At 41.8% G+C, this 26,733-nt stretch overlaps 2 protein-coding genes across 11 annotated transcripts in view; one reads left to right on the forward strand and one right to left on the reverse strand.

Annotated features, from left to right (window-relative positions):
* MCF2L2 (MCF.2 cell line derived transforming sequence-like 2) overlaps positions 1–26,733 on the forward strand; it is a 259,475-nt gene that overhangs the window by 156,748 nt on the left and 75,994 nt on the right. The window lies entirely within an intron of this gene.
* On the reverse strand, positions 588–18,172 carry B3GNT5 (UDP-GlcNAc:betaGal beta-1,3-N-acetylglucosaminyltransferase 5). Of its 7 annotated transcripts, XM_061414666.1 has the most exons (4): positions 16,777–17,853; positions 16,498–16,573; positions 13,779–13,878; positions 588–4,732 (listed from the first exon to the last, which is right to left on the reverse strand). In XM_061414666.1, the coding sequence occupies exon 4, from the start codon at positions 4,430–4,432 to the stop codon at positions 3,287–3,289; it is 1,146 nt and encodes a 381-aa protein (XP_061270650.1). In that variant the 5' UTR covers positions 4,433–4,732; positions 13,779–13,878; positions 16,498–16,573; positions 16,777–17,853; the 3' UTR covers positions 588–3,286. The 7 variants fall into 7 exon arrangements, with proteins under 7 accessions (XP_061270650.1, XP_061270658.1, XP_061270632.1 ...); XM_061414674.1 differs by lacking the exon at positions 13,779–13,878; XM_061414648.1 differs by lacking the exons at positions 13,779–13,878; positions 16,498–16,573; positions 16,777–17,853 and adding an exon at positions 17,860–18,172.

Here is a 26,733-nt window from a genome sequence, read left to right on the forward strand (position 1 = left end):
TACAAACACCCCAGCCATGCCTCACAAGTAAAAAGTTCTACTGCAACCAAATAATTCAGGTGCTTCTGAGTTTTAAAAATATATATTGAATCACATCATCTAGTATGATAAAGAATCAAGAAAGAATCAGGTGAAAAGCAGATGATCACATACTATGTACAAATCTACTGAAATACCAAACACTGCAGAGCAGGCCTAAGAACATTCCTAATGTTAAGAGACTAGGGCTAAATTTGAATCAATGTTTGGCTAGTTAATGATACCAAATAAAAGGAAAATGGTGTCTTAAGGCACTATGGCTATAGTTCTTATTTCATCTTTTCCTAACAGACTATTAGGAGAGAAGACTTCCCCCACTTAGACATTCCAGAAGAAACCTTTCAACAAACAAAAGAAGCACTTTAGATGGCTCCACAATGCAGACAACACAGCAATCCTCTATCCTGGGCATAGCAGCAAGTCTGAACAGGAAATAGGATTAAGATCACGTATTACAGGCCTCTCTGACATTAAACAGAACCAGTTGATGACATAAACAAATAGTGTTCACCCAGGAGTTTAAAAGCCTTTGTGAAAATACACATCTGTTGACAATTTTCAAGTTGTTTATTGGAAATCACAGATTTATTTTTAAAAACCCTCTAATTATTTTGCCATATAAGAGCAAAATTCAAATAATATAAATAACATTTTGGTATAAAATTAATAATATGGAAAATAGATGTAAGCCAACCAAGAGGTAAAAAGTTTTTAGCAATAATACTGTATATAACCATCAATTGACCATCCAGGCTGAAAGTTTATTTTCCCTTTATTGATGACTTTTAAAAGATAGCCTTGCACTGAAGCACCAAAAAGTTTTTTTCCTTCCTTTTTAAAAGGTTGGAATCCTTTATTTACAATTATTCTTCTCAGTACTTTAAGTCTGATGAAGGAAGTATCTAGCAATTTCCTTATTAAAAAAAGGAAGTGCCTTCATATTTCCTCTAAATTTAATGTTTCATTCTGTGTTAAGGAAAAATAAAAGATGAACACAATTGAAGGGAGCTCTTTCACAAATAAATAACTGTTTCACAAAAGTATTGATGTAAACAAGATCATTTTGATGGGCAGAGACAAGGATGTTCTCAACCAATAGCAAATTTAAACAGTTACAAGTATAGATACACAGGGCATATATATGACCAAAGGACAAATGGTATTAAAGGATCAACTAATAAAAATTAATTACAAACCTGCTTTGTCAAAAATGCACTTTTGTTCTCTACAGTTTTTAAAATTGGTCAGAAATTTTAAATTGTAATGATCTAAAAACCCTGAACCTACTCTGAAAGTAACTACAAACTAGAATGTTTGACACTGTAGTTTTGACATGAGTTAAAAATGCTAAATTATCTCAACAATCAATGTAAACAAGCTTTGATTTTCAAAATAGAAAAAATTAACAAAAAGTTTCTGTAAACAATGAAAAGCTACCTGCAACAAATTATATATATATATATGTGTGTGTGTGTGTGTGTGTATATTTATATATCATCATCATCCAGTTATGTATACTGAGAATTCTTTTTTAGTTTTTTTGTGTGTTTCAGACATCATTTCAAGTGATACATCTTAGTTTTCCCTAACACACACCTTTGCAGACAAAGTGTTTATAATCAGTTTAACTGCTTTTGCTGAAGTCATTAGTTTGCCTTTCATATAATCCCCCTAACAACAGACCTCACCTAGTTCTTTCTGTAGTGAGGGGAGGTTGTTTGTATCATAGCCACATTGTCATCCTGCCATGTAAAATAAATCTAACTTCCGCTATTGGATCTCAGCCACATCTCTTTTATTACAAGGAACATACAGCTTTACAAATGTTTTAAACTTCATTCAGGTGATTTTTCTATCACTTTCATTCTGAAATATTTAGAAGCTGAATATCACCTCTGATAAGTCATTTTCCTGAAAGAATACATTTTTTTAGCTACTACAGTTTTGACGTTTAAAACTCTCAGTTTTAAAAGCTAAACTCAAAACCAACTGGTTTATGAGACCCTGTTGGAGAAGGGTGGGCTGATTTTAGTAATTAATACAATTTAGACATTAAAACATTTATTTTATAAATTATGGAGAAAAGAATCTCATAATGTTCTATCTTTCATTTTGAATTCTTCTCCATTATTATATTCCTTTATGTAAACTACATTCAAATAGCTGCCTTAAAAACAGACCGATACTGAATATTTTAAAACCAGTTGAAATTTCATTAAATTATTGATAAAATCAACCTATTTGAATTAGCAATGATTTATCTCTAGCAAAGGACCCTCTGAGTAAGACACTGTCCATGTTTTGTGTCATTGTCTAATAATAATAAAACATAATAAAGTACTAGTTAGGATAGAGCTAATGACTTCTCAAATTTCACATTAAACTTTGAAAAAATATATAAATATATTTAAAATGACTCCAATACTGTCCAGGTAAAATAGCTACATGAATGTGACAGTAAATGATTTGGCGGTTTATAAAGAAATTGTGTATCTTCTCCTAAGTCTCCCCTGAAGAACAGGAAACTTTCTTTGACCAGGTTCATGTACTTTCATCCATGCCAGTCCTCCCTTGCCCCCACCAACTCCCTCAAGTGCTCTTTAATAAGTACCTGGTCCAACAACATATCCATTTCTTTAAAATGTTGTGCTATACATTTACTTGGTATTTTCCAAAAGCAGTTTTCCTAACACCTAGGCACCTTAATAACTTGTCTACTCCTCCAATATACACATGGTACTGAGAACTTAAAATTCCCTTTAGTTTTGTTTTCATATGCTGCTGCTGCTGCTGCTGCTAAGTCGAGTCAGTCGTGTCTGACTCTGTGCGACCGCATAGACGGCAGCCCACCAGGCTCCTCTGTCCCTGGGATTCTCCAGGCAAGAATACTGGAGTGGGTTGCCATTTCCTTCTCCAATGCATGAAAGTGAAAAGTGAAAGTGAAGTTGCTCAGTCATGTCAGACTCTTAGCAACCCCATGGACTGCAGCCTACCAGGCTCCTCCATCCATGGGGTTTTCATATGAACCTTGTCTAAATCTAAATTCCTTGAAATGAATTTAGGCAATGAAGTAGGTAAGTTATATTGAAGGGCTTCTAGAATCAAAGAAACATTCTGATAGACTAGGCTTTCAAAATATTCCTTTGTTCTTCATATTCATTTCTCTTATGGTATAGACAAACATTTAAAAGTTTCTTTATCCAGGTTTGGCTCAGTGACAGTGATAAAATACAACATTCAAGTACTATTAGGCAAAGGCAGCCCTACAGGGATATGTATCCACATAGGTCAGTTTGCAAAGGAGGACTATCTTAATTATTCTGCAGTACATCTGACCAAAGAAACCTTTTGAAATTGTTTTTACTTTTGGGTCTGTGGCATCCGTCCAGAGGTCCTGTAGGTCTTCTACATGCCCATGAGATGTCATCATTTTTTCATAGATGCAAGGATGGTAAGGGGTTTTACCTTCCCCGGAAAAAAACACATGGTATTGTGGTACTATCCCTATTTTATTGGCACAGAGGCCCATGAACACATCATCTATGTAAAGGCTAGAGTTAAGTGTCTGTGATGCCTCATAGACTTTGGCAGCCACATCACCAGAGATCACGTAGGCGGCTCCAGCAGTATAGTCAGGGTAAGCTGGCCACTGGTACATTTCATAAGAAACATAGTATTTGCTGCGTTTGTCTCTAACGGGAGGGGCACCACGGTGAACACGACCAACCCAAAAGTCTTGAACACCAATTTGTTCTAAACTTTGAAGGTATTCAATAAGATTTGGCATGTGAATAAATATGTCGTCATCAGCAGTCATGAGGAATTTGGCATGTGGACAAAAGCGATTTGCCCAACTGAACTGGAGAAGAAATTTAAGAGTAAGATTATAGAAAGAATCAGCAAAGTCTTGCTGAATTATATCATTGTACATTTTATCTTCCCAAACCAGCCTTTTCTGAAGTCTTTCTCTTGTCAGTGGGTCAGAAGGTGTTCCTAAGACAAACAGAGTTTTGATGTTGGCGTTAAGTTGAGAGCAAACATACTTCTCGTTGCCCCACGTTTTCCTAATGGCAGAACGGCGATTGTAATTTTCAGGCGCAGTCTTTACAAACAGTAAGAGCAGGACATCTTGCATTTGACACTTATCCTCATGGTTAATCAAGTACTGGTAACGAGGAACCCCCTCCTCGCTGCGCTTAAGAGACAGGCTGTCATTCACAAAATTGTAGCTATTTATGAGGTATCTGTAAGAGTAGGACTTCATATGGCTCACGATGTGATTATCGATCGATATCCAGAAGAACATCAGGCTTAGTACAAAACAAGTGGCAAATAACTGAATAAACTGCCATTTTTTTACTCTCCTGCCACTAACAAACATTCTGACGTCCATCCAGTTCTGTTTTTATTTAGGGTCAGTTTTAAATGAGTGCTTGCTTCTTCAAAACCATAGGACTGTGTATTCTGTAGAACAGACGTCCATGTTGGTCATTAAAAATGTAAAAGGAGCTCCTTATTTCATAAAATATTTTCTTTTAATACCATTTTTTTCGGAGACCACAAAAGAATGGAACACGCTGCAGAGTGACGCTGGCACATCAGAATGCTCCCACTCTGACATCCTTCATTAAGTTCAAGGATTGGCCTTACGCAGCTATTCTGTGTAGTCCTTTTTGTGAAAGTTAAGTGCAACCTATTAGAGTCAGGAAGAGAAAAAAATTACAAGTGAATGGATTACTGAGTTACCAGAAAGAAACATACTCTTAATTCCTTAAAAACAATATGTAACCTGACTGATCTGGATAAAATGTGATGGGGCAGCTGGTGTTGAGTAGACGCATACAGCTGTTTATTTTTTCAGGGGAATCCGAGGAAAGGGAAAGAACCACCCTCTACCTTCTTCTCATTCAGAATACAAAGACCCTTTTCTCTTCTCAAGCCTAGGAAGAAAACCTCCAAAATGTCTGTCATCTTACATACCTAAAGTTCAAGTTTCTTAAATGCGTATGTCCATGAATATATTGACTTGGAATACAGTCACAATGAAAGCAGCTATATAGTTCAAGGAACAATACTCAATGAAACGAAAGTTCATAATAGTAAAAATACATTAAAGCTTGCCCCAGACAAGGCAGAAATAGGAATAATATATTTTTTTTCAAACCAAGATTCATAATCAAGAAGTTGAGATATGCTTCTCAAAAGCATAGTCCCAACTCTCTAACCAAAGTGGCTTTTCTGTACAGTCATCTTGTTTCTGTTTTCTTCCATTTGGAAACTCCATAGGCACCTCGAATTTAACATTTTCAAAACCAACTGCACACACTGAGAGCACCAGGCAGTACCGGCCTAACCTGGGTGGTGGGGCCTTTCACATCCAGCTGTATTTCCCGTTGCCCAAGGTAACTCCACACGAGGGTGATAACTGCACAAGCGAGGCATGCAAAAAGCCCAAGGAGGACAGGAGATCAGAACCAAGCCTTGGTGATAATTCAGAGATCAGCACAGGTAAACTTTTATCCCTAAGGGTATAGATTTTTAAATTGCTAGCACTTCACTTTCACTTTCCACTTTCATTGGAGAAGGAAATGACAACCCACTCCAGTGTTCTTGCCTGGAGAATCCCATGGACGGAGAAGCCTGGTAGGCTGCAGTCCATGGGGTCGCACAGATTCGGGCACGACTGCAGCGACTTAGCAGCAGCAGCAGCACCACTTAGGAAGCCACAAAAGCTTTAAAACAAAGAAAGAAAGAAAGAAAAAGGAAAAGCATAAAAGAGAATGGCAGAGTGCATTGAAAGTAGTTAGGTATCATTTTGTGAAATTTTAAGTTTTGTGTGTAAATACCTTCAGGGTTGTAAAGTAAAATGCATTTCTGTTGTAAAGTAAAATGCAAAAAAGTGAGGAATACTGCTGTAAGGGCTAGATCAATATTGGTAATTTGCCCCTTGGTTTGGGTGGTCATGGCAGACTGAATGAATACTCTAGGGTAGGATGAAAGAAGACTCTTGAGCGTCCCTTGGACTGAAAGGAGATCAAAACAGTCAATCCTAAAGGAAATCAACCCTGAATATTCATTGGAAGGACTGATGCTGAAGCTGAAGCTCCAATACCGATACTGAAGGACTGAAGCTGAAACTCCAAAAATCCCCCTGATGTGAAAAGCCGACTCATTGGAAAAGACTGATGCTAGGAAAGATTGAAGGTAGGAGCAGAAGGGGACGACAGAGGACAAGATGGTTGAATGGCATCACCAATTCAATGGACATGAGTTTGAGCAAACTCTGGGAGATAGTGAAGGAAAAGGGAAGCCTAGCGGGCTGCAGTCCATGGGGTTGCAAAGTCAGACAAGATTGAGTGACTGAACAATAACAAGGGTGAGAGACAGCAAGAAACATCCGTTTCTGATGGTGGCATCTGCTTACACTTTGCAAAACTGCTTTCATTGGGGAGGTGGAGTGGGGGAGGGGCACTTCCTCTCAGTCTTAACTGTGCTCACTTAGGTAAGGCCCAGCTCTGAAGGCCCAGCCTTCTGCCTCTTCCACAATACACAAAGAAGGAACTGGAAGCTTCATGCAAAGTAACAGAGAATCTCTAACGGCAGATTTTAAGACAGCTTAAGTGTTTAAGAATTCTAAGAAAAATCTCAATTGAAACTAATTTGCTGTTTCTATTCCAAGAGATCCCGGGAAGGAAACAAAAAGAAGAGTAACCTTTGGAACCACAGGCAAAACTAGCTTCCCATTTCTGAGCAGCTGCACTCACTATGTTCCAAGGGCAGCTTTGCTTTGCACCTATTCATGGTTGTCTACAAGACGGAGCTTCTTGCTAGACAATCAGCCCACCTGCCCAACTCTGCCAGCACCCACTTGCACCCTGGACTCATAGAGGCCCTACTCTCTCTCCCATGAATGGGTGCTAATCTGGATGAGCAACAACTATAGCAGCAACACTCTATCACTATCTGTCACCAAACAGCCAGCCCATAACACTTGTTTTGTCCCCTTCCACCCTACCACGTGTATATTTCCCTCATTTTCCTATACTCCTTCAACTGTTCCCACTTGGCCTCTAAGAGTCACAACTGCTTTCTGAAAAATTACAAAGAACTAGTCATGAAGCCAACAACCCACACTACTTCTTTAGGCTCAGAACAGTGTGTGAAGTTCTAAGACACAGTTTCTCCACCCACAGCTGCTTGAACTGTTGGAGCCACTGTTTACATCAGTCACAACCAAATCTCCCTGATGTGATGATGTGAGTGTTGATGTGATGAGGGGAAGATCTGGGAATTCATAGAACCCGGCTTCTCTAATAACAAAAGAACACCCCCACTCCTCCAAAGTGAACTCAGTTATTAGGATGGCTTTTTCCAACCAAAAGCAAAAGTACCTCCATGATCTAAATTCATCTGTTAAAACTAAACAACATTGTCCCAACCCTGGTGTTGCTGATGGAGACCATTCACAGGCAATCAAGGCTCACCCTTCTGGTTCACACTGTCATAAAGCTTCTCTAAGGCACATCTTCTAGCTTCTGTATTCACAGTGCTAGGCTGGGGGCTACAGTGAAGCCCACAGGCCTGCCTGACCTAGAGAAAGAAAACGCTGGACCTAACAGGAAACAAAGCGATCCCAATACTGAATGTGAGCTCAGCAACCATCTACAACAGAATGCTGTGGGTGCAGCTTCCTTTGTGCCCACAGTGCAGCTGGGTGACCAATCAACTGTCGAAACCAGGGCTGCCCGGTTTGGGGCCAGGTTTATTGTATAACCTTAGGCACCCCTCACTGCACTCTGCTGTAGTGACTCAATCTGTAAACTGGGGGCAAAGATCAAAGTATTGTTACTGAGCGAATACAAAAATTACAGATGACTTCAGAGCCTGCTGAAAATAGGAAACAGGGAAGGCTCTACAAGAGAACAGGACAAAGAGCTCCTTAGGGGAAAATATGCAAATATCTGGAATATAACTTGGGTTTGCTTCTGTCTGGATTGAGAGGAAGGTATAGATATCCTCAGTTTTCTCTTTCCTAAAGAAGTAGTCAGAAGAATAAGAAGTTTGAGTGGATAAGAAGTTGAGTAGGAATATCAAAAGAATGTGGCAGACCTCACCCCAAATACACACTGGGAGCTGTGCCCCTCAACCACTCAAGAATATTTCTTCACAAGAGAGCTCTTCAAACTTCTCTGATTAAAAACAGAAAACAAAACAATTAATGCATCTAGAGGCTACAGGTTTCCCAAAATGAACCCTGACTTTTCTCTGCTTCATTCCTGCTGTCAACTCATTTCTTTGTTGAGTTTACTTTTGTAATCCTAAAGTATTATGCAGAACCTGCTACAAATTTTGAAGTTTTAGTTAAGATGATGAGGTTGGCATTTTAATTTCAAGTTAAACAACCTCAATGTTGTTTCAGTTAATTTCAGTGTCCAATGTTTCAGTTAATCCTACAAGTGTGTGTGTATGTTTGCTATAGAAATACACCGGGCATGGCGGCAGTCATGAGGTAGTATTTTCTGGTCTCTGCTCTGAAAGCACCAACAATCTAGTTGAGACAAGACTCACAGCATGCATGTGGAAACACAGTTCCCCTGGACAACAACAGGCATGTCACAGTAAGGTTCACTCTGTATGTCAGCACCAATCTGGGTCATACCTGCTCCAGGCACAATAGGAGTGTCCCTGGGAGGAGAAATCAGTGACAGCTAGATCACAAGGGCCTAGGATGATCAGGATTTAGGTGGTTGCAGAAGGACAAGGAAGCAGTTTCAGGCAACAAAGGAAAGAAATACAATATGGCAAATATTTGAGAAACAGGCCTGTATTAATATTTGAAAGCAGGGAGGTTGGGGTGTACTTATGGAGAACCTTGAAAATAAGGCAGAGAAGACAGTGAGTGCCCAGGGCAGCAAGTCCTTTTTGTTTTTAGTGATAACTCCCTTGTCAATATTTATTAAGCTTTATGCAGAAATCTGGCAGTGGTACGAAGGATGCAGGATTCCTAGAGGTCAGACTCTGGGTAATATCAGGACCTTGTACTGAAGCAGGCAGGCTTCTCTGGTGGCTCAGCCTGTAAAGAATCCACCTGAAAAGCAGGAGACTGGGGTTTGGTCCCTGGGTTGGGAAGATCCCCTGGAGAAGAGAATGGCTACCCAGTCCAGTATTCTTGCCTGGAGAATCCCATGGACAGAGGAGCCTGGTGGGCTACAGTCCACGGGGTCAGAGAGAGTCAGACATGACTGAGAAGCAGAGCACACACATACTAAAGCAAGATGAGGTAAAAAGGGTCTAGTCCAAGATGGTGGAGGTAGGGAGGGAAGGAAGGGATAAAGATGACCTTCTTGACTCTGTGGGAGAAGGAGAGAGTGGGATGATCTGAGAGAATAGCACTGAAACATGTATATTATCATATGTGAAACAGATTACCAGTCCAGGTTCGATGTATGAGACAGGGTGCTCAGGGCTGGTGCACTGGGATGATCCAGAGGGATGGGATGGGGAGGGAGGTGCGAGGGGGTTCAGGATGGGGAACACATGTACACCCATGGCTGATTCATGTCAATGTATGGCAAAACCCACTACAATATGGTAAAGTAATTAGCCTCCAATTAAAATAAATAATTTTTTCTAAAAAAGCCTCAGTGGCATGTGATGAGTGACCTGGGACAAGGAGTAAAGGAGAGGAGAAAAATCTAGGTTCAAGCATTACTGACAAAGGAGGGAAAACTGGTTTCCTGAGTCAGGAATGAGGTGGCAACACATTTGCTTTTAAGCTGTGTTGATGGAGATGTTAAGAGAGACAGCAAGTAGGTAAGTCCAGCAGGTAATCTGAGCCTGGAAGCAGACAGCACTGAAATCCAGCGGGCGCCCTGAGTTATAAAGACAATGGCGGCCATGAACATGGGTGAACTCTCAAGGAAGAAGAGCTGAGCAAAGGCCCAGAGGAATAGTCAACTCAGGGGAAGGAGACAATGGAGGAGTCAAAGAAAAGAGAAACTATTTTAAAGGGCTGGTTCATCAGAAAGTTTAGATGGGATAATAAAGGTCAAGGGAAACAGTCAGAAGGCAGGGCAGACAAGGCCTGTCATGGAGCTCAAGTGGGAAGACAGACCTGGAGCAAACAGTGAGCACTGTGCTGGGAGCCCGGGGGCTCTCAAGGCTGGGCGTAGGTGGGGCTGGGGAAGGCATCTTCCGGGAAAAGCAGCAGCACTAAATTCAGACCAGAGTAATGGTAACTAGAGAAAGCCAGTGGGTTTGAATTAAAAAACATCTATTTGTTTTTTGTTTCTAATTAAGAAACACCTATTTGTTTCTTAACCACTATTTTAGACCACCATTGTAATACATTAACAACATCCAATCTTAGAGAAACTGTATTTCTACATCTTACCTAGAGGACATGTGACACTCAGAAGTCCAAGGAGCCCTTGTTTTATGGTATAGATGTTTGTTCACACTCGCTTCCCACACACTGAAGACAACTTACCAGCAGGAAAGTTGTGTGGCTTACCAGCAGTCATTTATGTGGCTTTACTTAGAACTGCATTATTCTGAAATTTCAAAGTCCAGTCTACTCCCTCTTCAGCCACAACCTCTAAGCATTCATCTGGAATCCTCTGCCCACCCGCTTCCTGCCCCCTAACACCCCTGGTCCATCCAGCTATCTCCTAACTTTTCTTCTACCCACTTCCCTGTCTCAGATGCAGGGTCACCTGGCACCTTTGCCCTCTTATCCCTGGTTCCTGTCCTTCCACCCCAGCAACCCCAGACCTTGGGTCATTTCCATATTCCCTATAATACCTGCCAGGCTCCTGGAGAAACATAACACAGCAGGCAGATAGCACCACCACACAGGGCGATATCCAGCTGTGGGCAGAGTGCTCAGTGCTGTCTGACTGTCCTCCATTTGTTACGGAGCTTCTCCCTCTCCCAGGCTCTTCACCAGCCATGTTGAATCTTCCCCTCTCTTCCTAGGATGATAGGAAGTGTCATGCTCACTCTTAGCTGACAACTTCCTTTCCTACTTCATAGAGAAAGTAAAAGATGTCACACACTTGTCACCATCTCATCCCATGTGTGCTTCCTCTTCAGGAATTCCCCGGGCTGGGCAGCGCGCTCCGTTCCCTCTATAAAGCACACTGACCACTGTCAGGGGCCAGGCTAGGGAGAGGCAAGGGAAGCACTCATTTGGGGCACAAAGTTTAAAAGTGATAAAAATATGACTATAAACTAATGTTGCTCCTCCAGCAAGTCTCAGACTTTTTTTTTTTTTTAAGCCTCACTACTTGATACTTTTAAGCTTAAGTTTTCATGACTTAAAGTCCCATGTGAGACACAACTTTTGGTTCCTTTCCAGACATAACTCAAAGAAAAGAAAGATAACATTTTCTTTCTCATCTTTATGTTACATTTTGTTTTACATTCCAAGTATTTTTTTTTCCTGGCTTGCTCTGATCATTTATTCCCTATTAAACATAGGTAGGATAAATCCTCAGGAACCAAACTGTCATGTTAAAGAAATCAGGTATAAGAAGCCCTGAATTTACCAGAAAGGCCATGATTTGATCTTCATAGATTTTTTTCTTAGTAAAAATAGTATTTGGTCCTAAGAAACACAACTGGTTACTGTTTAGCACTAATTCTCTTTCTATTTGCTCAATAAGGTGGCAACCTGAAATGTGAATGTACAACGCACATTTTAAGTGGGAAAAATGAGATATTCTCTCAATTATATTTTATTCTTTAATCAAATTTAAGTGTATTCAATATAAAGCTATAAAAAAAGGGCACATTCCATGCAACAGCTATCTTTAAGTGTTTATGTGACTGTGACTAGCTATGAAACTTAAGCTCAAGCTCTGGGCAAAGATTAAAAGTCATGTGGAATTGTTATTCCTCCACAAAGAATACACTTTAGAATTAATTCTTGATCCACTGTTAGTCTGAAGGCTTTAAATTCCAGCTCTGCAAGCATGGATCTGAGACAATGGGAAAAGTTGGTTATGAAATGTATAGTGTGAATCTAGTAAATTGCTCTCCACTTACATAAACTATGCTATATATTTCTTTATAAGCTAAACATGGTTGTCGATTTCTGTTTGCTGGTTGTGGGAATACTAAACCAGGAAAATACAAAATGAACAAACAAGTAAAGACAGGCTCCAAGTAAAGATAAGCACTAAGGAAACTGACAGAGAGATTGTAGAGTATTATCATATTTCAGAGGAATTATATTAAAGGTTGCTAACATTTCCCAGTAACCAGTTTGATTATACAGAATTTGACACAAACAAAAGAGCTGAAATATAAAGAGAGTCTTGGAGAGGTCACGCACTTGCTTTTCTAAGCCTGGCCTTCTGTGTTCATTCTTGAGGCATATTTGTTGGGTTGACAGGGTTGCCAGTTCTTATAAATATGATTTTTGTCAGTTTTGTTCTTGCCTACTTAAGGAACAAACTTCTCCTTATGCCTAGTGTAGCAACAGTTGCTAACATGGTATGTTTAGTGCGCACCAGGATCTGTTCAGAAAGCTTTACATAGACAGTAACTCTCTCTCACAACAACCTATGAGGGAGAAGTTATCTCCCCTTTTTTCAGAAGAAGAAACGGAGGCACCAGAACATGGTGTTAACCCTGTAACCTCCATGAATTCCAGACCCTGTGGCAGCTCAAAAGCAGATGGTCCTTTACAGCCCTGTCCTGAATTCCTGACCTGCTCTTCCTAGTGTGATGGAAAGACAGAGAAGCTGGTGGGGCAGAATTAAGAGAACCAACCCTAGAAGGGAAAAGATTTGCTTCCCTGTCTGAAGTTTGGAGTCATTTATGTTTTGCTACCACCTGCATTTCACCAGAACTTGTTTTCATTTCCTTTGTAGCACACCCTATTCCCAACCTTCTATCCCGTTTCCCTCCTTCCTTTCCTTGATCTCAGTAGCACCAGACAATGGGCAAAAGTGACAGTTTGAGTCACTTTGGGTACAAAAAGTCTTTCTTGCACGTGGAAGATTGGAGTATTTAAGGGAGGAGATTCAAAGTGGTACATGTGTGCTAATAAGTCGCTTCAGTGCTGTCTGACTTTGTACGACCCTGTGGACCACAGCCTGCTAGGCTCCTCTGCTCATAGGATTCTCCAGGCAAGAATACTGGAGTGGGTTGCCGTGCCCTCTTCCAGGGGATCTTACCAACCCAGGGATCAAACCCACATCTCTTACATCTCCTGCATTGGCAGGTGGGTTCTTTACCACTAGGGCCACCTGGAAAGCCCTCAAAGTGGTAGAAGGAAGTAAAGAAAAAGTAAGTAGGGAAGGAGAAGAGAGTAAAATGTACTCAGAGAGGATGTTTTAAGCAAGTATTCAATGAATAAGTATTGGATGAGATGAAAGCAGAGGAGTCATACACAGCTGACGTTAAATTATAATATGAAAAATAGTGATTTCAAAATATGGTGACAATATAACCTGATATAAACCTGCTATATAAGCTATACACTTTGGCCTATTATCCAGTGGCAAAATGTGTCCTGTTCTGAATGCAATAACAAAAAATAAATAATGGTGTAAAACCTAAGATACACACACACATATATATTACATTTCCATCTCAGTTGATCAACATTTATTATAATAAGTAAATTGCCATTTAAACACCTGCCCTGTCCTAGATAATATGCTGTACAGCCCTGAAAGTAGGTAATACCTACATTTAAGTCATTCAACAAGTATTAATTTATCACATACTCTGTGGTAGGCGACAGGCAGGATGCTGAGAGGGCTTCAGAGATGTTTCCAGTGTAGATCCACTAACACAGTAAAAAATTGTTCCAGTGCAACCTGGAATCTGGCGGTGGGGGGCGGTTGGGGCGGGGCGAGGCAGGCGGGCAAGAGAATAGGAAAATCAAGTGTGAAGGTGAACAAAAATAATTTATATCCTAGTGCTCCCATTTACTAGTCACATGAGCTTGACTTGTCTTTAAACCTTGTACCAACAGTGTTTTCTGAGGATCATTTTAGATATCTACTGACAAAATGTGGTCCAGATCAAGTGTTTGATATATGTTAATTTCCTTTCTCTAAAAATTGTTCATACATCTTTACCATGATGGTTTAGTTAATAGATGGCTGATATTCTTTAGGGGTTATTTTCCTTTCAAAGTGATGAGCTGTACTCTTAATATTCTTCTCAAAAACTTTTATTAGATATGAGTTTTTCAAAGTTCTGATCTGATTGCTAATGGCCATTAAGACACCTCAAACACTATTGTGACTGAAAACAAAGGTATCATTCCTAATTGAACATGGTCTTCCATTATCCTTGACAGGAAAGAACAATATGGTTCCCACAAGCACTTAAGAATACACTTCAAATACCACAGCCAAAAGATTGTAAGGTCGTGTAAAATATAGAGAAGGGAACCTGAGTCAACTTTTTAACTTACTTTTCTTAGACCACAATCAAAAAGTTGTTGAAAGAGTTGTAGAAAAGGAATAAGAGATAAAATATGAAATTTCAGGGAATTTTAAGCTGTGTAATAGTACCCTGAACTTAGAATTTAGGGAGCTTATTGCCTGCAGACTTAGAGGAACACTCCTTTCTGTTTAAAAAAAAAAAAACTGGCTTCTAGTGTTATAAGCTTCACTATGGAAGATAAATCTTAAAAATAAGTTACTGGTCAAAGCCAGTCTCTGAATTTCTAGCATTTAAATGTAAAGAAATCACTTTTGCTTTTTCAGAGTTTACATCTCACCTGATTGAGTTGCTTATCTTTAAATATGAATTCTTCTATCTCTTTTATATATGCAAACTGTAAAAAAAAATTCTAGATTTACACTGTTCGGGCTAAATCTTTGCTGGCAGAAATTCTATATCTAATGGCAGAGCTCTTATAATAATTTGCTGTTCCCCAATTTCTGGTACATAGATTCAATGTATATTTCTCTTCACAAGATTATTCAACAATGGAATAAAATAATGGCTATGGAAGTATTCCCCCCAAAAAGTATCAGATCAGATCAGATCAGATCAGTCGCTCAGTCCAGTTGGACTCTTTGCGACCCCATGAATGGCCCATGAAATACAAAGCTAAAATTTATTCAGTTGAGTATATACAATGTTCCAAATATACAAGGATACATTTTGTTACTTTAAGAGAACATTTCCTTCTGAATTGCTCCTAGTTTCTTTTTACTGCATCCTATGTTCTGATACGTAGATTACAGTGCAATTGGTTCTCAGAAAGAACTCTACCCTAACAATTTGAAAGTCACTGAGAGCAATGATTCTAGCCAAAGTGACCCATTTAAAAGGATGACCCATTTCAAAACCCATGAGTTATTATTCAAGCTGTTCTATATTTTAGAATTAGAAAGTTATTTCCTTTTCTTACAGGCTGATTTGAATCAGTCTTTTATAAAAGGGAAATTCTATCTCTATTTTAATTAAATATATAAGTTGACATTTTCCCTTGCTAAAGCCTGCACTTTATTTTGAAAATTCTTCTCCACCTTCTGATGATTTGTGTTTGTGTATGTGTACGGTCATGCCTCCTAATCATCCCTCATTTCTCATTCCTCAGAAACAGCCTCTTTGAGCTGCAGCTTGAACTCTCCCTGTCATAACACTCATTCCCATCTTCAGGTGTCACAGTGAGCCCCTGGCGACTGAGGTTAGTCAAACTGAGTCACCCTCATCCTCAAAGGGGCTCAGTAAACACTCATGGAGAGTCCTTGTGGGAGAGGAGATGGGAGAGAGAGAGAAAGCGGAAGAGGGGAGAATCATTTATGTATTTAATGGAAACATTTCAGATATTGAATTTATTGTTTTTAAAAGAAAAAGTTGACTCCCAAAAGCAGCCCCACCCCTGCACAGTGACAAAATGTAAAATCTACTGTAAGTTTCTTATGAGAAAGTTAAAACCTCCTGTGCTTATAACCAGTCCCCCTTTCAGAAAGTTCAGGACAGGATCTTTTCAGCAGCACCACTTAATGCAACTACCTTCAATCTTCCTTTTCTGGGTCAGTTTCAGCTTCTCACATCCTTCTCCCTGCCCCCATAGGGACCAGGCAAAGTTTCCCAAAATAAAGGCACAGAGGAACAAATCCAGTTCTAATGTATGTGCTTTCATTAGAGAATTACCCTAAATTCGACCTCCAAGCCACCACCAGCCACCGAGTGGTACACCGTTGGTGTCCCTTTAACATGACCCATAACCTATGAAAATCGACCCTGGGAAAGAAAAATATAGGGTGTGTAGTCAGAATCGGATGAAAAGTTCCTACGCTGGACCTACGTAAGGGGCATCTGAGTAAACAAATGACTCTGTCACTTCAGGAAGCAAAATAAAATTTGGCAAAGTCAAAGGAAAGCGTGGCCAGGACCTCCCCGCTTAGAAAGAGGTCTCGTTTCCCAGTTATCCTGCCTGCTACTTCCTTGTCTGTATTGCCCCAGCCAGTAACTCACCGAAAGCTTCCCCTGTCTGGCGGTTTCCCAACTTCTAACACGACGCAGGATCTCTATCCGAATTCACCCCTGCAGCCTAGGTGTGGGCGCAAGGTTGGGGGCCGCTCAGCCGGAAACCGAGGCCCGCAGGGCGCGGCGTTCCGCTCCCGGCTCCCGAGCTCCGGCCGGTTTCGGCATCGCGGCGCGGCGGCCGCCTAGTTGGAGCTCCTAGGAATGGGGACCGGCTCCGGGGAACTTCACCCTCCCCACCGCCCCGGGGCTCCGGGCCCCCCAGCCTACCTGCTGCATCTGGATGGAGGCTCGGCCCGGGGTCGCGGTCGCCAAACGCCCGCCCGCAGGCCCGAATGAACAAAGGCGCCCCGGGGAAGGAACGTGCCTCTTTCCCCGCCGCACTCTCGGGCGGCGGGCAGCCCCTGCACCGCTGCGGATAGGGCGGCCCCAGCTTCCCGACGCCCGGCCGCGCTCGCTCCGGACCAGGGCCGCGAGCCGGCGCCAAGCCCGGTGTCAGCTACAGCCTCGCCTCCCCGGCCCCAGAGCTCATTCCAACCTGAAGTCCTGGAGTCGCCGTGCGAGCGACTCTCCTCCCCTCTCGGCCCTGGCGATCTCGCCTGGTCCAGAGGAAGCAGAACAGACTCCTTTCCCACAGCCCGGGAGCCGCTCCGGCTGGGAGGCGCGGCGAGGCGGCCGGGCCGGGCAGGGGCGGGGCGGAGGCCAGGCCGGCCAGGAGCCCTTGCTGCGGACCGAGGGAATCCGTCTCCCCTCACAAAGAACAAACCAGATGAGGAGTTGCGAATTATCCCCGCCGAGCGGGCTGGAACTTTCCCCATTTAGTGATCCGGAAGAGAAGCCTACATTTCCAACCTACAGGGGGCCTGGGCCCCAGTTAGGATGCGGTGGGATGCGGAGCAGTTTAAAGAGTACGATTGATCACACATATTAATTCCATATGAAACAACTGATCCTCCATATACTTTTCATTAGGAGGCAGAATTTGTTGGACAAGTGATCATTCGTTCAGAACACGCAACGGTTTACTCTTCTACTGGAGATAAGTTTTGACTGATTGAGTTGCAGTTCTCTGAGCACCTTATTTTCCTTTTCAGAGCGAGAGTTCTAAGGGCAAGCTAGACTTTAAAAGATCTCTAGTCACACCACTTACCACACCCGCCTCCCCGCCCCCCGCCCGGAGCTTCAGGGAGCCTCAGTGACAAAAGAAGGAAACTCAATTTTACTGCATACAGTTTTTCGACAGCGGTTCGTTTCAGGAATGCAATGGGCCGGTGGGAGAGACTCACTCCGCCCCCCAATGAGTTTACTTTCAAGCCCAGCTTAATTTCAAAGAAAACTTAAAGCAAAACTCACCAGGACCAGTTCCTTAAACTCCCAAATCGCAGGTCGGCACTCCGCCGGCATGGGAACTAAAGTCATTGGTCTCCGGAACAAAACTTACTCGTTTTAAATTTTAGGCAGGGGCTAGGGAGTTGGCTCTTGGCTGGGCTCGCTACCACAGCGGGAAGCGGGCTGGAGCCGGCTGAAAGCTGGGGGACCCAATCAGGGGCTCCCGGCGGAGGGCAGGGGCGCGGCCAGTGTGCAGCGTGCTGTGTTTCCTGCACTTCTTGGCGTCACTCCGAAGCCCAGCCTGGCCTGCCCGGTAGCCACCACCCCAGCGTGTAAGTGAGGGTGATGCGTCCCGCCTGTCTATTCCTGTCGGTGCAAGGCAGCTCCAGGAAGTGCTTCTCCACACCTCTTTAGTTAATTGAGATTATTTACTCAGATATCGGACTCGCCTGGTGGCTGATGGTAAAGCGTCTGCCTACAATGCGGGAGACCAGAGTTCAATCCCTGGGTTGGGAAGATCTCCTGGAGAAGGAAATGGCAACCCACTCCAGTATTCTTGCCTGGAAAATCCCATGGACGGAGGAGACTGTAGGCTACAGTCCATGGGGTCGCAGAGTCGGAAACGACTGAGCGACTTCACTACTCAGATCATCAACTATGAGCCAGGATCTGCTTTGAGGTGTTTTCCCCACTCAGAATACTTAATACACATAACAGACAAAATCAGAATATAAATTTCCACAGAAGGGAGGAAAGTATAAACAAATCGTTTTTTGGGGTTTGGTTTCTTATTCCCCAGATGTTGTTCTGGCATCCTCCTTATAGAACAAATATTGTCATTTAACAGTGGTGATATTTTGAACGACTTTGTAATTGTACAATATACATTTAAGAATATGACAGAAAAAAATTAACCCTTTACTTCAGTAAAGTAAAAGCTTTGGATTTGTTATTGTAAAAGGAATGGCAGGTAATGACTTGAAAGCAGATTATGGAATCAATTTGAAACTGTAGACACAACATTGTACTTGTTATTTCTAGCTAGATTTTTAAAGAGGTTTTGTAATTGGTTTCTTTAGCTCCTTAGCATATGGAGCCATGCAATTATTTTCTTTTATATATTACCTATAGAGAGTGTGGCTTAGTATTGCTATTATCTACTCAGACCCAGTATTCCTATTATCTACTCATACCTCATTGCATGTTCTATCACTGACAGAAATATTTAGGTTTTTGACTTGTAAGGGAGTCACTGACAGAGACACATAAATAAGCTAATTTATTGTTAGTACAGTGCAAATCACCCCCTTTTACCTATGCAAAACAAAATCCTGATGATAAACCCACAGATATTCCCCCTAGGTATCATCTGTATATGTCAGATTTATGTACAAATTTTCAGTTGCCATTATATGCCCATCAGGTCATTTGGAACTAGGCCCACATAGGTGCAGGTATCACACATGTGTGTTCCACATGCTTGCACACATAGGACTGTGTCCTATACAAACTGACTGAAACATTGATAAATATATGTGAAAATTATGTATTCACATCGACCTATATGAAGATAGACAACCCAGACAGAGAGAGAAATGATTCACAAGTGAGTCAAGAGATTGGTGAAAGGATGTGGAGCTTCAGGTGAGAGGAGGGGAGAGGGTGTGGATAAGAGATGGGGATGAGCAAAGTGGTCCAGAATGCCTGCCAGCTGCCCACACATGCACAGGGAAGGCAGCTTTGTACATCTGGGAGGATTTCTTACAGCAAGCTGGCGCCCTGTCCCACCCCAGGAGGAGAAGAAGAGGATGATAGACTTCATGGTATAGAAAAAGTACTCTGTTTTTTCCGGAGGGAGTGCATAAAATTTTTGAAATTAGTTAGAGATAAAATTAACTGATAGTAGCAAAGCCGACTTGACCATCACAAAGAATGAGGACAGTGTCACCTTGTCCTCGGTGTCCACAGTAGCTGCTTGTGAACCGAGTCAACTAAAATTAGATTTATAAATGACTTTTAATCTCACCATCAGGAATTTGCTTCACAAAGCACTAGAAAATTTAGGGAAGTGCTGGAAAAGAGAGACCTGTAGCATCAAGATGGTAAACTTGAAAGATGAGAGAAATTACAATTTGCATGTCAGATTTAGAAAGGAGAAGATAAGGCTAATAAAGAGCAGAAGGAGAAGAAAATGTAGGAGAGAGAACCAGAGAGTAAGGTATGTATTATTAGCTGTGGCGAAAGAAAACTGAAACGAGTACAAGAGAGATCCTGGGAGATGGTGGGAGCAAAAGAAACCCAAAAGAGAAGTGTTATTGAAATAAAGAAAGGAGAACTGATTGCTTAATGCCTAACACAGTTGAAGCATACCAACACAATGCCAGGCTTGACTTGTTCCGTTGCCCTTTCTGTAGGGAGATTTTCTCACAGACCCTGTACAGGCACTGCCCCATGAATTCAGACATACCACAAGCTATGTGTTCTGAAGCCAGAAAGAGTTCATGCAAGGCTTGGGCTGCTAGAGAGGTGGGGGTAGAATCCTGACTTAGTTCCTGCTGGCTACGAGATCTGGGCAAGCGACCTAACTTCTCTGTGCCCCATGGTAATTCCTGCCTGGAAGGGTGCAGTGAGGACTGATCACAGAGCAGTAACATGCACGAAATGCTGAGCATGGCACCTCATGGCCTGGGTGGACAGGTGTCATTCTCATGTTCATTACGGGCTACAGAAAGCTCTTCTGGCTTGGTGAGCTGGTCTTCCTGCTCTATCTCATCAGCTTCATTGCCATAAAAAGACCTGCTATGTTTCACATCTCTAGAGATACATTTTTTGTTAATAGAGCATCAGCAGTTAATGCAACATCTCCTTCACTGCCTCCTCCTCCTTTGCTGCCTACCACCTCCTCCTACCCACACATATATCCTTCTGGGCATTCTTTTCTCACCATGTTTGCTCCTTGGTGATCTCATCCATTGCCTTTAATGCTTGATTTATATATCTAATCTAGATTCTGAGCTCCAAACTGGAAAGTCTTCACTTAAGTGTGTCACATCAGTCTTAAGCTTAACAGGTCTAAAATGAGATATTCAAATACCTGTTTGTGAAATGATGAATGGATGGGTATTGGATGACCCCAAGAGCCAGAATCCTTCTCACCAGTGGACCCAACCCAGGGTGTTTGTTACATGTCAGTAACAGTCAGTGGCATTTTATCACTGTATCAATATCTATGGATCTGTTTTCCCTACTCTTTGAATGACCTACACCTCTTAAAGGTGAAGATTACATCCTGCTAATCTCCAGTTCCCTTAAAAAACCCTTCTGCAATACATTGCAAAGAGTGAATATGTATTAACCACTGGTTGAATTCAATTTTTGCTGAATGCTGCCCACATTCATCAAAAGTTCAACCTTTTGGTCTAAGAAGCTTCATCCACAGAACAATGGCCCCAGTATACTTCGCCTTCCATGTCAACAAGGCCCAAATGCTGACACTGGAGGCACACTACCCCCTTTCCTACAGTTCTTGCTGTAGCTCTTGTGGTTTGGCACCATTCAACAGCCTGCCTCAGTTCTGGGATCTTGGCAGTTGTATGAAATCATACTAGGTACATCCAGAGCTGAAAGATGAAGGGAATTGACAGCACAAAGAGATACTCACCCACAGGCCATTCTAAGAACCCATTTTATGTTTTTCTCTTCTGCATGAGGGGGGGACCTCCTTAATATACCATCTCCTTCCACCAGTACATAAGGGCATCTTTCGTATGTGCATGCTTAGTTGCTCAGTCACATCTGACTCTTTGTGACCCTGTGGACCACAGCCTGCCAGGGTCCTCTGTCCATGGGATTTTTCTGGCAAGAACACCAGACTGAGTTGCCATTCCTCCTCCAGGGGATCTCCCCAACCCAGGGATCATCTCTCATACCCTAAAACCCTCAGCAGAGGTCCAACAGGGACAGGGACAGTCTTGGAGATGCAGGTCCTACTTGCTGTGACCCTCCTTGGTGCAGTAGCACTGTGCTACGGATTGAGTGGGCCTCACTTGGGGAAGGTAGTGGGGGCAAAGGATTGACATGTGGGAGTGAGGCTGGGACAGGTTTTCTTTCCATGTTGCAAAAGCTCAAACAGCACTTGTGACAATGACCTGGTACCAACTCCCTGCCAGTGATCCTCAGCATTTCTTCTCCCCTCTCCACCTAAAGATCAGACATTCACTTCACACTCCCAGAGCCATGCAGCATTCTATACAGATTCCAGGGGCTGCCTCTAACTCCATCTTTTTCTCTCCAAGCCAGGAGGGACACTTGATACTTGTGTAGGGACACTCTTGAATGCTACCTGATTAACACTTACATCTTAAAAGACAATTGGCACTAGCCTTCCCACAGTTATCTAAACTGAGGAAAAGCTATTTGGGTCCTGTGATGAGATGGTACAGAGGAAAAGAAGAAAATCACAGTCCATGGAGATGTTCAGAAAATAGGTATTGACTATGATATGGGGGCTGCGTGCTTGACTCAGATGCAATCATTTGTGATAGAAATTTTGCACTTAAATTTGGTTGCACTAATATTTAAGGGACAACCAAAATATAATTCTCTATTGCCCTTTTCTTAATAGTTAATAATTATTAAGCTCTCATTGCCTGCTTTATGGAGCATACATGGTTCAAATCCTATTCAAATTAATTCTAAAATGCAGTTATAAGCTTGCTTCAGATTTGTATTGAGTATTATTTAAAATATAGATCATTAGTTAGGAATTTAAAATGGCTATAGAGAGATTTTTCTTATAACAGCACTTCTCAAAAGCCAGTTCTAAAGTTCTTGATAAATCATGTTCTCTGAAAAAAATATACCTTTCAAAATGGATTATGGGCTGAGCCACCCCTTTTTCTCTAACCTGCTTACCTGTGTCCTTATTGTGTGAGCCCTGTCCCTTATGGAGACATGCTGCCGAGTCCGAATATTGGGTACTCTTTCAGTGGACTGACATTCGCCCTTGACACACTAGTCTTTAGTTCTAGAGCTAGACATCCTGGACACGACCTCTTTCTGGCAGCACCAAGCCAGTAGTTTGACCTCAGTCAAGTCACTTAATGCTCTGAGTCCCAATTTCCTCTTCTGTGAAATGATAATAACAGTTAATACCTGCTCCTGCTTACAGAATTTGTGTCTGCTCCTTAAATCTACCATTCATCCATTCAGTAAATACTTATTGAGAATTTGCCTACTTGTAAGGTATGGGGACAAGGGATGGATGATAGGATATCTGTCCTGGAGGAGCTTTTTGTCAGGTGTTGAATGCATCAAGGAAGATGATATGCATATTTAAAAAATATGCATATTTAAAAAATAACTGTATGAGGTTAGCTATTATTTTTAAAATGGAAAATAAGGACTTCCCTGGTGGTCCAGTGGTTAAGAATCTGTCTACAATGCAGGGGACACAGGTTCAATCCCTGGTCTGGGAAGATCCCATGTGCTGTGGAGCAACTAAGCCTGTGCCACAACTAGAGAGTCAGTGCACCGCAAGAAAGATCCCACATGATGCAATGAAGGTCCTGTTGCATCTGGACCTGACACAGCCATGTAAATAAATGTTTAAAAAAAAAAAAAAAAGGAAAATAATGAGTGTTGATGAGGATGTGGAGACATTGGAACCCTGGTGCCTTGCTGGTGGGAATGTAAAACACTACAGTATGGTGGTTCCTCAAATGTTAAAAATAGAATTTAGCAATTTTACTTCTGGGTGTATACCCAAAGGAAGTGAAATCAATGACTCAACGGAGATTCACAAACTAATGTTCACGTTATTCCCAATAGCCAAAAGGCGGAAACAACCCAAGTGGCCATCAACAAGCGAGTGGATAAGCGAAATATGGTCTATGCAAACAATAGAAGATGTAAAGCCTTCAACAGGAATGAAATCTGATACTGCTAAATCATGAATGAACTTTGAAAACATTGTGTTAAGTGAAATAAGCCAGATAAAAAATAATAAATGGTGTATGGTTCCACTTACCTAGGCAAAATGATAGAAACAGAAAATGGAGTGTGGAATGGAGGTTGCCAGGGCCTGGGAGTAGGAAGGACGTTGTTAGTCTTTGATGGGGACAGAGTTTCAGTTTGGGTTGATGAAAAAGTTCTGCTGGTTGTGCACAACATTGTGAATATATTTTAATTCCACTGAATCATACACTTAAAAATCATTTAAATGGCAAATTTCAGGACTTCCCTGGTGGTCCAGTGGTTAAGACTCCACACTTCCAATGCAGGGGGCTGTGGGTTCTATCCCTGGTTGGGAACTAGAATCCGACAGGCCATGTGGCATGGGCAAAAAATTAAAAAATTAATGGAAAATTTTATGTAATATATATTTTACTGCAATTCTTAAAAATGGGAGGAATTCCCTGGCAGTCCAATGGTTAGGACTCCATCCTTTCACTGCCAAGAACCCTGGTTCATTCCCTGGTTGGGGAACTAAGATCCCACAAGCCGTGTGATACAGCCAAAAAGAAAAACAATTATAATTCCCAAAATACTACACGAATACAGGATTGTTAACTTGAATTAGGATAAATGGGATTGTGTTTGTAATCAATCCCTCTTTCAAAAAGTACAGTATGCATGAAATTACTTTGTCATTATTTATTATGTGATATTGAAAAGTGAGCACCCATCCAGATAAACTTTAATAGTTATTTGTGCCCCATCCTGCTCTAAAAAGAATTTAAGGTAGTTTACCCTAAACACATCAGAGTAATAAGATCAAATCCAGCTAACATCAGACCAAATATAGAAACTGAGATATAAAACAGGAGAAGGAGCTGATGGCACATCAGTAACTGAGCAAGACTTTCAACTGATGGCACATTAGTAACTGTTAGCCTTCCAGAAGGTAGAGAACTATTTATATTCATCAGACCTTTTATTAATGCTTAAAGAATCACTAATTTCAACATGGTCATCTTATGGATCCATAGTGTTTCATATTGTTACCATTTATAGTTCTGGGAATTTATTAAACAGTTATGGAACACCTAATCAAACAGAAGAAGGATGTGGAACTAAGAGCATGTTTTTGTACGTCTGAAGCCTCAGGACCTATTCTGTGCTGAACAAAACAGGCTCCTGACATTCCCTGCCCTGTTGGCCAACTCAGTCTCCTGCACCTTTCCCTGGGTCCCACCACCACCTGGCACAATGACCATCTCCTGCATTCGTGCTCCCCCTGCCTCCCACACTCCCCACCCAGACCCTGCCCCAGCAGCCTGGTTCTCACAGGGCCCTGCATGTAGCCAGGACTCCTAGCCCCTACTCCTGTTTCCTCCTTCCTGGGTCACCCTCCTGTCTTGCTGCAAGTCCTCACTTCTTACCCAGAGGACAGTTCAGATCTCACCTCTAGGACCTCTCCAGCCCACGCCGATTCCTTCTCCTTGCCATCCTACTGTGCATGCAGTCACACATTAACTGAAAAGCTTATGACCTTTGCTTTTTTTCTTGTGAGAAATGAGAAGCAAGGTGTGATTAAACCAAAGATCATTTCATATATCTTATTCAAGATGATAAGATATACAAATTCAGGAAGTGGCATTGAAACATATTCATTACCATATAGAAAATTAGATAGCCAGTGACAATTTGCTGTATGACTCAGGGAGCTCAACTCTGTGCTCTGTGGCAACCTACATGGGTAGGATGGGCCGGAAGGTGGGAGGGTGGTTCAGGAAGCAGGGGACATATGTATACCTGTGGGCAATTTATGTTGATGTATGGCAGAAGCCAACACAACATTGTAAAACAATTATTCTCCAATTAAAAATAAATTTTTAGAAAAGATGATAAGATATTTAGCAAATGACCTATGAGAGCCAGTAGGGATACTCGAGCTGATCTAATCCATGAAGAAATGGAGACCCCAAGAAAGAAAATGGCTTGTTCAAAGCTACCCTGCATATTAGAAGCAGAGATAGACCTGGAAACCTATTTTTCTGAAACTCAGTATTGTTATATCATCATGCTAGTTTCATTTCAATTTGTGTTTTATTTCATAATCAGCAAACAGAATTTTAAATGCATCCCCAAACGTAGGTCAAGAGGGGCAACATAATGTGTTAGCAAAAACATTGACTTTGCCAAAGCCAAAGACATTGGGCAAGTCCATGCATGGCTCTGGGCCCTTCTTTTTCCACTTGTAAAATAAGGATTAACTGATGGCTTTTTTTGTTTTCTTTGACCATATTGCTCCTCATCCTGAATCTTGTTGTTGTTCAGTCACTCAGTTGTGTCTGACTCATTGCCACCCCATGGACTGCAGCTTGCCAGGCTTCCCTGTCCTTTACTATCTCCCGGAGTTTGCTCAAACTCATGTCCATTGAGTCAATGATGCCACCCAACCATCAACAATCTCATCTTCTGTCTCCCTCTTCTCCTCCTGTCTTCAATCTTTCGCAGCATCTGAATCATTCTGAATCTTTCGATCTGTATTTACCTTTTGAGCAAGCACCCTAAGAAAATTCTTTTCACATGAATGGAGAGTCTTGAAATCCTGGGAGGAACATTGACAGTTGTGGGCAATTGAAAGCTATTTTAAGGCTTTTAAGACAGAGAATGATGGCATAATGGACTTGGAGCTTTAGGAAGGGCATAAACTGGTGGTCTGTGTAATAGATTGATGGGAATGAGATCTCAGGGGCACAAGTGAGCTGCTAGGATTGTGCCAAAGTATTCAAGATAAGAAGACAGGGGAGTTTGCTCTGTATTGGAGGTACTGGAAATGGAGAATAAGTGGTAATTCCAAGAGGTGTATTCAGAGATGAAAAGACAAGACTTGGTGACAGATTGAATGTAAGCAATAATGGCAGGGAAGAATTTGCAATAACAACTGTGTTT

Source organism: Bos javanicus, chromosome 1 (assembly GCF_032452875.1).
Source record: "Bos javanicus breed banteng chromosome 1, ARS-OSU_banteng_1.0, whole genome shotgun sequence".
Classification (NCBI taxonomy): domain Eukaryota; kingdom Metazoa; phylum Chordata; class Mammalia; order Artiodactyla; family Bovidae; genus Bos; species Bos javanicus.

Excerpts from the sequence above, each read along its gene's own strand:
- B3GNT5 (XM_061414648.1), bottom strand. The coding sequence starts at position 4,432 with ATGGACGTCAGAATGTTTGTTAGTGGCAGGAGAGTAAAAAAATGGCAG.